This window comes from Physeter macrocephalus, chromosome 11, assembly GCF_002837175.3.
Source record: "Physeter macrocephalus isolate SW-GA chromosome 11, ASM283717v5, whole genome shotgun sequence".
Taxonomy (NCBI): Eukaryota; Metazoa; Chordata; class Mammalia; order Artiodactyla; family Physeteridae; genus Physeter; species Physeter macrocephalus.
In genome coordinates, this window is record NC_041224.1 from 52,240,678 (window position 1) to 52,252,307 (window position 11,630).

Genomic DNA, 11,630 nt, shown 5'->3' on the forward strand with positions numbered 1-11,630 from the left:
GGCCATGGCTCACGGGCCCAGCCGCTCCGCGGCACGTGGGATCCTCCCAGACCGGGGCGCGAACCCGGTTCCCCTGCATCGGCAGGCGGACGCGCAACCACTGCGCCACCAGGGAAGCCCGTCTAGAGTGTTTTTAAACAGAGGAGTATATCTCCAAAAACTTCATCCCCTACATCTTGAATTATTCACCTCTTACTCTGAAATGTATTTGTTTTGGCTTTATCATTTATAAAAATGCATATGATACTTTTAAACCAGTTGGCCCTGCTTGTATTTGTGATCAAGGCTACTCCTAAGGTAGTGATACATGCACTTTCATTTGTGGGTGTAGGGTCCCTCTCCCACACCTGTGGATATCTCCATGAAGGAAGAGAACCTCTGCCAAGCTTTCTCTGATGCCTTGCTCTGCAAAATTGAGGATATTGATACTGAAGACTGGGAGAACCCTCAGCTCTGCAGTGACTATGTTAAGGATATCTACCAGTATCTAAGGCAGCTTGAGGTGAGTGGGCCTTTGTGTTTTGGTTGTACAGCAGTGTGGAATTTACCACATAGCTGGGAAGGAAATGAGGTCAGCTTTTTTTTTTTAACTTATTTTTAAAAATTCATTTTATTTAATTAATTAATTTATTTTTGGCTGCCTTGGCCCTGCTGTGCGTGGGCTTTCTCTGGTTGCAGCAAGCGGGGGCTACTCTTTGTTGCGGTGTGTGGGCTTCTCATTGCAGTGGCTTCTCTTGTTGCGGAGCACGGGCTCTAGGTGTGCAGGCTTCAGTAGTTGTCGCACGCGGGCTCAGTAGTTGTGGCTCGCGGGCTCTAGAGCATAGGCTCAGTAGTCGTGGCGCACGGGCTTAGTTGCTCCGCGGCATGTGGGATCTTCCCGGACCAGGGTTCAAACCTGTGTCCCATGCATTGGGAGGTGGATTCTTAGCCACTGTGCCGCCAGGGAAGTCCCTAAAATTTATTTTTCATTGAAGTATAGTTGAATTACAATGTTGTGTTAATTACTGCTGTATAGCAAAGTGACTCAGTTATAGATATATGTATGCTTTTTGATATTCTTTTACATTATGGTTTATCACAGGATATTGATTATAGTTCCTTGTGCTATACAGTAGGACCTTGTTGTTTATTGAGGTCAGCTTTTTAAACTTTTAATTCCACCAACAGGTTCTGCAATCCATAAATCCACATTTTTTAGTTGGAAGAGATATAAACGGGCGCATGCGTGCCATCCTGGTGGATTGGCTGGTGCAAGTCCACTCCAAGTTTAGGCTGCTGCAGGAAACTCTGTACATGTGCGTCGCCATCATGGACCGATTTTTACAGGTAAGGGACTTCGTGCAGCTCGGTGAACTTTGCATTTATGCACTGCCAAGGTGTGGTGCCTCTGAAGAAAAAAACCAAAAGCCAATTTATGAGATGCCAAAGAACTTCAAGTGCTAGAAAAGGAAGTAGTCCAAATGTGTCAAACCTCTGGTGATGCTCACCAAAGCTGGGCATTTCTGTTAGGTCAGCCTGCTGAAAAGTGCTCAGGGGAGATGCTGCCTTGCCACAATCATCATTGGAGGAGATAAACCATCAGGTGGTCTGAAAGTCCATCTGAAGCCTGTGGTGCCTTTGGAGGCTGGTTCTCCAGGCCCACTTTCACAGTTTCCATAGTTCAGTACTCTTTGGTGTTAAGCTTCCTCATCTGAAAAATGAGTAGTTTGGCTGGCGGACTTAACAGTTTCCAGCCGGCTGTGGCATTGAATCAGTGTAGAAGAGGCAGGAGGCAGACTTTTTACAAGGGGTTGGAGGTACGTGTGGGAAGTGTACTCAGTGTGAGGTCTAAAGTAAAGAGGGAGGTAAGAAATTAAGCTGAGAAGCGTAGTGATCATCAAAATTTTTCTCAACTGGTAATGTAAGAACACTGACCAGTTAGAAGAAATGCCAGACATTAACCACTGGTGCGTTGTCTACCAAATGGGTAGCCCTTCAGATAAGGCTTTATTTATTTAAAGTCAACATTTATAATATAGGTGTAGGTCAAGCCCAAACCATACAGTAATAATTGTGTTGATAAGACTGACCCTGAGATACTGCAAAATGCTAAGTAACCATAGAGTCATTGTTTTTTTTGTTTTTTTGTTTTTGCGGTACATGGGCCTCTCACTGCTGTGGCCTCTCCCGTTGCGGAGCACAGGCTCCGGACGCGCAGGCTCAGCGGCCATGGCTCACCGGCCCAGCCGCTCCGCGGCATGTGGGATCCTCCCGGACCGGGGCACGAACCCGTGTCCCCTGCATCGGCAGGCGGACTCTTAACCACTGTGCCACCAGGGAAGCCCGAGTTATTGGTTTTTATTATACAATCCTCACTGGATAGGAAAGCACTGTCATATTTTTGGTAGATTTTCAATATTGAGAGTTGAAGCAAAAAACACAAATTCCTAGTTTAAAAAGAAAAGAAAGTTAAGGGAAACACATCCTCTAGGCTGAGATTTTCTCTGACCCTGAAGCATCTTTGGAAGGTTCTTTAGGCTGAATAATGAGTGTACTTTTGGTGAGGATTAAGGAGACACTTAAGGCACTTCCTCAGCCCTAGTCATCCATTAAATTCCTGCTTTTTTGCTTGGCCTCATCCTGATTCAGACCATGCTGAGTGCCATATTGGGGCTTCCCCACACACTCAAGCCAGGATGATGGGGGTGGAGCAGTGCCTGGGAGCTTGGTTGTCAGTCAGCAATTGACTGATCTTGGGCTGATGTCTGCATCTTTTCTCAGTCCATCTATTTCTAAGTGGGGTAAAAAAATATGTACTGCCTAGGTTTTTTGTGAGGATTCAATGAGTTGATTGTTTGAATCTTAGCACTGTGCCTGGCACATAGCAAGCGCTCCATGATAGACAGCTCCTGAGAGCCATGGTGGTGCCTGTGATCAACACTCAGGTTTCCTGTGCCCTTAAGAGGGGTGTGAGCAGAGACAACGTGCCCTTCGTCAGGAGTTGGTTTCCTCTTACATTCTTCCACCCAGAGCCCCCATCCTCTCCTTCGTTAAGACTTTTGACACACTCTTCTTCAATTAGGTTCAGCCTGTCTCTCGTAAGAAGCTTCAACTGGTTGGGATTACAGCTCTGCTCTTGGCTTCCAAGTATGAGGAGATGTTTTCTCCAAATATTGAAGACTTCGTTTACATCACAGACAATGCTTACACCAGTTCTCAAATTCGAGAAATGGAAACTCTAATTTTGAAAGAACTGAAATTTGAGTTGGGTCGACCTTTACCACTACATTTCTTAAGGCGGGCATCAAAAGCCGGAGAGGTAAGTGCCTCCAATTCCATAGGAGACTTTATTTTGCTGTTTGTTGTCTCATCCCAGAAACACTGACCCAATTAAAGGAAAACTCATGAATTTATAGGATGCATCTTTTTTTTTTTTTTTTTTTTTTTTTTTTTTTTTTTGGTATGCGGGCCTTCCTCTGTTGTGGCCTCTCCCGTTGCGGAGCACAGGCTCCGGACGCGCAGGCTCAGCAGCCATGGCCCACGGCCCCAGCCGCTCCGTGACATGTGGGATCCTCCCATACCGGGGCGCGAACCCGGTTCCCCTGCATTGGCAGGCGGACGCGCAACCACTGCGCCACCAGGGAAGCCCCTAGGATGCCTCTTTTAGATAAGTCCTAACACTTAACTTATCAGTTCTTAAAAGACTTCATGTTCTGTGTTTGTAACATACTGTGGAATAGAGCAGTGCCTGGGAAGGAAAAGTGAGTTAAGTGGATTTGAGTTCCTAGATCTTCACCCAGAATTTTGCAAGAGAGTCATAACAGCCATGCTTCTTACCATCTGTTCTTTCATAGGTCGATGTTGAACAGCACACTTTAGCCAAATACTTGATGGAACTGACTCTCATTGACTACGACATGGTGCATTATCACCCTTCTAAGGTGGCAGCAGCCGCTTCCTGCCTGTCCCAGAAGGTTCTAGGCCATGGAAAATGGGTAAGTGTTGAATTTAAGAAGAAATTAATTAGCTGTAATTTAGGGCCTCTAGACACTAAAGGCGTTAGCATTTGTCACACACTCTCCTTGAAGCAGTTGCTAAAAGTCCACAGGCTTAAAAGGGCTGCTTGGAATGATGCAGGCGTAACCTAGGTGACAACACCATGGTACGCAAACATATTACAGAATCGTAAAGAATGAGGAAGGCCACTAAGAACTGATACGCTAAAATTTCTGGGATATTTTGTTAAAGTGAAACAAGCAAGTTGTCAAGCACATAAGACAAAACAGGGCCAAGGCCTGACCTGGTTTACCCGGTAAAGAAGAAATGAGCCACTTTGAGGTTCATACAATTAGCCAAGGATGTCAGCTCCTGCCTGGGTTCTTGTTTCACACACCAAAAAGGATAACACTGAAACAAAAGGGGCTACTGGCTGCAATGCGAGTCAGAGGATAGCTTCTGTGGATGGGCCCATTCTGCACTGCCACTAAGCAGTTTTAGAATCTGTATCTGTAGCCCGCAAGCAACAGAGCAAACACCCCAGCAGAGCCCAGGAGGTGATGAGGAGTGGTCTCATTACAGCCTCCAACCCAGAAGAGATAGGGAAGTGAGTGGGAGACGGCTTGGAGGCTGCCCCCTCGCCTGCTACCCCGTCATGTTCCAGGAGGATCACAAAGCACTTTGCCAAGACAGATCAATGTGGTTCAGGCCTTTGTCTGTGTGGCCTATGTGGTGGATATGTGTAAGAATGCCAGGGCATCGTGGCGGACATTTTCCTCTACACAGTATGTAGAGTTTACACTTTATGTAAGAAAGAATGGGAGTAAGAGAGAGAGGTTATGTATCTGTGCTTATGTATTTGCTAATTTTTCAAAAAATACAAGTAGACCAGAAACTAATGAAGATGGATACCTCTGGGTGGGTATCAGGGTAGAAGGTTGAGGATAGGAGCAGAACTTCTGGTTGTAATTTTTTATTAACTTGTATATAGTGTAATGTAACTCTTTTGACTTTTGAACAATATGGATGTTCTATGCAAACCCGAAACTGGAATTAAGCAAAAACAATGTCACTATATATTCAGAGTGGTAACAGAACAGAGGGAAGAATTAATTCCTGTAACTTTTGAACACAGCACTCCAACTGTGCATTTTTAGTGGGATGTGAAATTAAACAAAACAAAGGACCAAAAAAGGTAACATACTTAAAGTTTACTTAGGAGGTTTACTAATCTGTTTCTAGGAGGTTAATAGTAGTCTGTTATTATAATTCTGGAACTATTTTTATTGTAGGATAAAGCAAAGATTCGTGTTATTAAGGACTAAAATTTTCACTGTAAGAAGATAAAATATTGTTAACAGTTAAAAACAAAGGAAAACCCTATAATATTAAGTCTGTTTTAGAAATATCAATAAATTCATAATGAAAGGCCCAGAAACAATGACAACCCAGTAGCAATGAAGATACCTAGTGCTCACATCTTGCATATTCAATGCCATGACACACTCGGAACTAGGGCTCCTTCAAGAAATAGCTGATTTCAGGGCTGTGGCAGGGGAAGTACAAGGTGAGCCTAGATCAATTTGTAACAGGTAGCAAGCAAATTCTCAAAGATCAATGGGGTCACATCAAAAGGACATAGAAACTGGCTTGAAAGGGCTCCTTCTGACTAAAGTTGAGCATTAAAAAGAATTGTGACAGTAATAGATTATAATGCATTAAAAAATGCATGTGCCCATAATGATAAAAAAGGAAGGAAGGAAGGGAGGGAGGGAGGGAGGGAGGGACTTTAAAAAAAATCAGTAGAATGCCAGCTAATTAAAGTAGAAACAGTGGTAGAGATAGAAATCCACCATTTTTAAACCCCTAGTGTAATAATTGATTCAAGCAAGGATCGTCAATTGATGCTATAGCATTAAGTAAAATAATTTGGGCAAACAAGATTCACATTGTTCTCAAAATATCACCCCACAGATGTGTAGTATTTCTGAAGAAAAACTGTCCCTTTGTGATGGAGAGGTCTGGCAGTTACTACCTTTACCCAGTGATTGAGCTTGGTATCACCAGTGGTGAGACTACCTGACTTTACCTACCTTCTGGTGTAATAGGAAGTATGCATTATCGCCTAAATAGAATTCATGTCCAGAATGTTGGACATGAATCCAGGCATCATGAAACACAGACAAATCCAGAATGGGACGTTCTCAAAGTAACTGACCTGGATCCTTCAAAAACATCAATGTCATTTAAAGCCAAGAAAATGGGAGTTTTAAAGACTAAAGACAACAACAACCAAATGTACTGTCTGTACCTTCATTGGACCCTGGATATAAAAAGAAAAATCTATAAAAGATATTTTTGCAACAGTTAGAGAAATTTGAATATTGACTATATATTAGATGATATTATGGAACTGTTGATGTTTCTTATGTGATAAAGGTATTGTAGCTAGGGAAGAAAATACTTTTTAGGAGATGCTTCTGAAATATTTAGAAGTGATGTGTCATGGTGTCTGCAACTCTTTCAAATGGTCCAGCCGTTTGATGGCTTCAGAAATCATACACAGCTTTTGCTGAACCATTTGAAAGCAAGTTGCAGACACCATGAGTGAGAGAGAGAAAGAGAAAAAGGAGGAGAGAAAAAGTGGCAAAATATTAAAAATTGATGAATCTGCACAAAGAATATACAGATGTTCATTATTTTATTCTTTCAATTTTTCTATAGATTTGAAAATTTTTGATATAAATATTGAAGGCAGAAAGGCCACTGGTAACATCTATGGCACATGCTCTTGGTACCAGTGGCTTATTTTAGCCAAATTACTCTAAGAGGTGCTTCCTTGGCTCTAAACCTATTAACTATAGGCCTCCCTGTTTCCTGGCAATTGATTTCAAAATACCAGTAGTTGTGCATTGCATCAGGATTCACTCTTGCTTAGTTCTTTTTTCCTTTAAACTATTTTAGGATTAAGGTTATATCGTGGTTTATTTTCCCAATTATATTATGCATATGAAAGGGGTGTGTTTTAGCTTTTAGAATTTTATCACAAATCTGAAATAAAGTCAGGTTACATATCTTCATACAAAGTAAGTCATGTTATCAATCAACAGCTGTCCTTTTGCTTGAATTTTGGTCTCTTGGAGGCTGGGCCATGAGGCTGGATGTAGATGCTTCTCTGAGTGCTCTGTGTTCTCTAGTGCTTAACTACACAGGGACCAACAGGAGAGTGCTGGGAGGTCTTCGTTCTTCTGGGTTTGGTAGCTTAGATTGCTGCTTATGGGCCAGTTTATTTCTTAATCCTGAACCCCTTTCCCTAACCGACAATACAGATATCTGTGCTCTCGAGCTCCCTACCAGCCACTGCCAGGCAGGGCTTTAACGAGGGGACTGAGATGTGCTAGACCCAGATCTCTGTAAACCCTTTGTTGGGTTTGTTTATACTCTGTCCCACTTTCCTTCCCCTTTCAGTGTGGTGACAGGGGCAAGCATGAAAGCTTTGTTACTTGAAGTACCCTACTTACATGTGCAACCTTCTTTAAAACATAATTATTTGGGACCCTCGCCATTTGATTTAGCTGAGAGCTATGTAACATCTTAATTTAGTCCTGCTCAGAGCCAGAGTCATCCTGCATTTACTGGCTGCTTTGCTGGTACCGTGGTAGTGGTTGGGGCTGAGACCGACTTTCCAGCAGGTAAGAATATTTTTTATAGCTTTTACGTAAGTAATGTCAGCATGTGTAAGATGTGCTCTCCTAAAGAAGTGGAGGCTTTATCTTCTTCTCTTTGCGTTGTGTTCCAGAACTTAAAGCAGCAGTATTACACTGGATACACAGAGAATGAAGTATTGGAAGTCATGCAGCACATGGCCAAAAATGTAGTGAAAGTAAATGAAAAGTTAACGAAATTCATCGTAAGTACTCTTTCCTAAGCTGTTCAAAGCACTGGATTATGGGTTTGGGGTATGAGAGGATGTATGTGTGTTTGCATTTTCATGTAAATATTTTGGCATGTGTGAGAGTCTGTTTTAGCACAAACTCTTTATATTTTTCTAGTACAGCAGGGGATGGAGCATACTCACAAACCCCAAAAACTGACTTTCTTTAAAATAAGTTAGACAGGCTCCCTATGTCCAGGCTCAAGCAGCTGTACAATGTATTATCCATGCTTGACCCGGCATCCTGGGTAGGGCGCACGGCAAGTGGGGAAGGCTGGCTGGCATGCAGGAGTCCAACTTAAGTGGCCCTGTGGAAGGCTTGGGTATTCGGGTGACATCATTCAGGGCCTTTGTCCAGCATCTTTTAGGGCAATGACTGAGAGGCACCTGAACAGCCAGCATGGTGAAGCAGTCCATTCAGGAAGCATCCTGGGATCTTGGAGTCTGTCTCTGTGTGGCCTACCTGAGAGGAGAAACCAGAGGAGAGGGGGTGCTATACTGTGCTTGTGTGATGCCAAATATCAGTGCTCACCACGGGTCTGACAGAGAGCAAGGCATTTGTACCAAGTGTCCTCACGGCCTGATTTGCTTCCTTACTTGTAGTTTCAGCATGATTTAGCACACTGTGGAAGCGTCATGTTTTCAGTCCCGAGAGTATCATCTGGGATCTAAGCACTAGTTGCCACTCACTTTTATGGCCAGTGACTGCTGCCAGTGCTGGCAGATCTGTCATGTCCTAATGGCACGTAGGTATGATAAACACATCAACCACCTCCCACCCCTCTGGGAGCTCATGAGAGGAAGCCTGCTCTTTGGACCTTGAAGCCATCACCTGTGCTACCAGCTGGGTTTTATCCATCACTAGGCATGGCAGGAAATTGTCAAGCACAACACATCATGCCCTAGAGCACTTGCTGGCTTCAGTGATTTGGCATCATCATACCCTTTGAAGACTGTGGGTCTGGCCCTTTGATACTTGTAAATTGGACTAGGAATAAGGTGTAAGTTTGGGGGTGGCAGGGCGGTGGTGCTCCTGATGTGTGCTTAATCACAGATGACTTCTGCAGGCCATCAAGAATAAGTATGCCAGCAGCAAACTCCTGAAGATCAGCACGATTCCCCAGCTGAACTCGAAAACCATCCAAGAGCTTGCCTCACCTCTGCTGGGACGGTCCTAGGCTGCCGAGGCCCTCAGGGAAGAGGGCTTCGTCTGTGCACTTTGTCTTGCTGATTTGGAACTCCTGACTTTATATACAGTCTTCTGGTCTATTTCATGAAACCTTTTCTCAGACTGATTTTCTACATGTATATTGAGGAAAAATAAAGCTATTGATTTTCTTAAGGTAGCCGATGTGTGTGTATTTGGGTGTTCTATACTGAAGAAATCAATAGAAGCTTGTTTGACTAATTTCTTTTTGAGCTATTATGATTGTAATATGTGAATTATTGCCCTGATGGCTTGCGGAAAGACCTTACCATTCTCGGAGAAAACTACAACTTGGCTTCAGTGAACACTCACCCGTTCCTAAAGATTGGTTCATTATATAACATTTAAAATGGGAGGATAACCATGACATTCCCTTTCTAGAACCTGCATAACTATTTTCTAATTCCTATACAGGAACACCTGGCCCACAAGGTTGATGGCTTCCAGAAGTAACCCTCATAATGTGTTTCACTCCAAGGCATGGTTGAGACCAGGAATAGCAGTGCTAAGCGGCCACAGCTGGAAAAAGGAAGCAGGCCTGTGACATCCTGTTAAAGGTGAAACTTGGAATGCTTTTTCCTGTTGTTCTAAATACATTATGGTTTATTTTTTGAATTTTATTTATTTTTTTTATACAGCAGGTTCTTATTAGTTATCCATTTTATACATATTAGTGTATATATGTCAATCCCAATCTCCCAATTCATCACACCAACTTTATGGTTTATTTTATTTTTTTTGGTGGGCATTAGAAAACAATGTTAAATGTAATCAAAGAGGGAATGCATTCTCAGTCTCCAACCACTAACCTAAAAAAAAAAACAAAAAAAACCCATGAAATAAATGAGTCTCTTAGAGCAACGACTGCCCAAACTACTAGTTCAACAAGAAGTTAATTGGTTTTTCGAGGGAAAGGAGTTAGTCAGATACATTTGGGAAACACTGAAAACTCATGTAAGATTTAAAAAGGCTGAGAAGCTTTGCAGTAAACTCATTTAATGCAGTGTTTCCCCACCCGAGAGTGTGGTAAAGCTGCCTTCTACGCGACTGAGGTCCCCAGGTGCCTGGCTTTCTGACTCAGCTGTGGCATGTGACTGCCTCATCCCGGGAGGAGAGTCTGGCTCCAGCGAGGCCTGGGCAGGCCAGGCTGCCTGGCTAGTAAAACTTTAAGTTTCGAGCATGGAGAGGAACTGGGTGTCTTTATATGTTAAATCCTAGTATAAAGTCTTATAAATATCCCTTGTTGAGTTAGTGAAGCTTGTTCCCATGGCAGCCTCAGACCAACTTAGTCACAAGTGTGAATGGTAACGAAGTGAGAGCATGAGAGGGAGATTTCCTGGCTCTGAAAAGCAGTTATCTCCCAGGGACGCTTGAGCTCCAACTTCTCATCAAGAAAGGATGGGTTTTGCAGGCATATTCCAAAGACATTTTATAGCTTCTTTATTACATGTTTTGCTTAGTTAAATATTAAATACCCTGACTCAGGAAATTCATACTTCCAGGATGTCATTAAAAAAAAAAAAAAAAAGACCTTTAAGATACTTATCTGCCAAAGAGGCACCTAAACTAACGTGTTATAAATGTGAAATAAGCTGTGAAAGTAGAAATCATAGTATCATAAAAACACTGAAATTAGAAAATGAGATGACGTAACCCCAGTATTTGAAGAGCACAAACTCTAAAGCTGGGTTGCTTGGGTTTAAGTCTACTCAGCAGCTGTGTGACCTCTGTGCTTGTTTCTGTGTCTGTAAAATGGGGCTAAGAGCGTCTACCCCAGAGGGTTGTACTCAAGTATGTTAAGCACAGCATCTGGAGGTGCTTGAATGCTAGGTATGATAATCCCTAGTTGCATCCATGTTGCTGCAAATGGCAGTATTTCATTCTTTTTTATGGCCGAGTAGTATTCCATTGTATATATGTACTACATCTTCTTTATCCATTCATCTGTCTATGAATACTTAGGTTGTTTCCGCAGTGCTGCTATGAACATATGGGTGCATGTATCTTTTTGAATTACGGTTTTCTCTGGATATATGCACAGGAGTGGGATTGCTGGATCATATGGCAACTCTAGTTTTCTAAGGAACCTCCATACTGTTTTCCATAGTGGCTGCACTAATTTACATTCCCACCAACAGTGTAGAAGGGTTCCCTTTTCTCCACACCCTCTCCAGCATTTGTTATTTGTAGTATTTTTAATGATGGCCATTCTGACTGGTGTGAGGTGGTACTTCATTATAGTTTGGATTTGCATTTCTCTAATAACTAGAAGTGTTGAGCATCTTTTCATGTGCCTATTGGCCATCTGTATATCTTCTTTGGAGGAATGTCTATTAAGGTCTTCTGCCCATTTTTTGATTGGGCTGTTTTTTGTTGAGTTGTATGAGGTGTTTGTATATTTTGGAAATTAAGCCCTTGTTGGTCACATTGTTTGCAAATATTTTCTCCCATTCTGTAGGTTTTTTTTTTTTTTTTTTTTTTTTTTTAATGGTTTCCTTTGCTGTGCAAAAGCTC

At 42.5% G+C, this 11,630-nt stretch overlaps 1 protein-coding gene across 3 annotated transcripts in view; it reads left to right on the top strand.

Annotated features, from left to right (window-relative positions):
* The window catches only part of CCNB2 (cyclin B2), a 17,631-nt gene extending 7,965 nt beyond the window's left edge, over nt 1-9,666 (top strand). For 2 of the 3 annotated variants that reach the window (XM_024128901.2, XM_024128903.3), the window contains exons 4-9: nt 332-502; nt 1,168-1,326; nt 3,062-3,298; nt 3,834-3,974; nt 7,775-7,885; nt 8,977-9,255. In XM_024128901.2, coding sequence (XP_023984669.1) covers nt 332-502; nt 1,168-1,326; nt 3,062-3,298; nt 3,834-3,974; nt 7,775-7,885; nt 8,977-9,087 — 930 coding nt within the window. In that variant the 3' untranslated portion in view covers nt 9,088-9,255. Of the gene's footprint in view, nt 1-331; nt 503-1,167; nt 1,327-3,061; nt 3,299-3,833; nt 3,975-7,774; nt 7,886-8,976; nt 9,256-9,530 lie in introns of those variants that run through there. The other variant, XM_024128902.3, reaches the window with a different exon arrangement.
* The last annotated feature ends 1,964 nt before the right edge of the window (nt 9,667-11,630 follow it).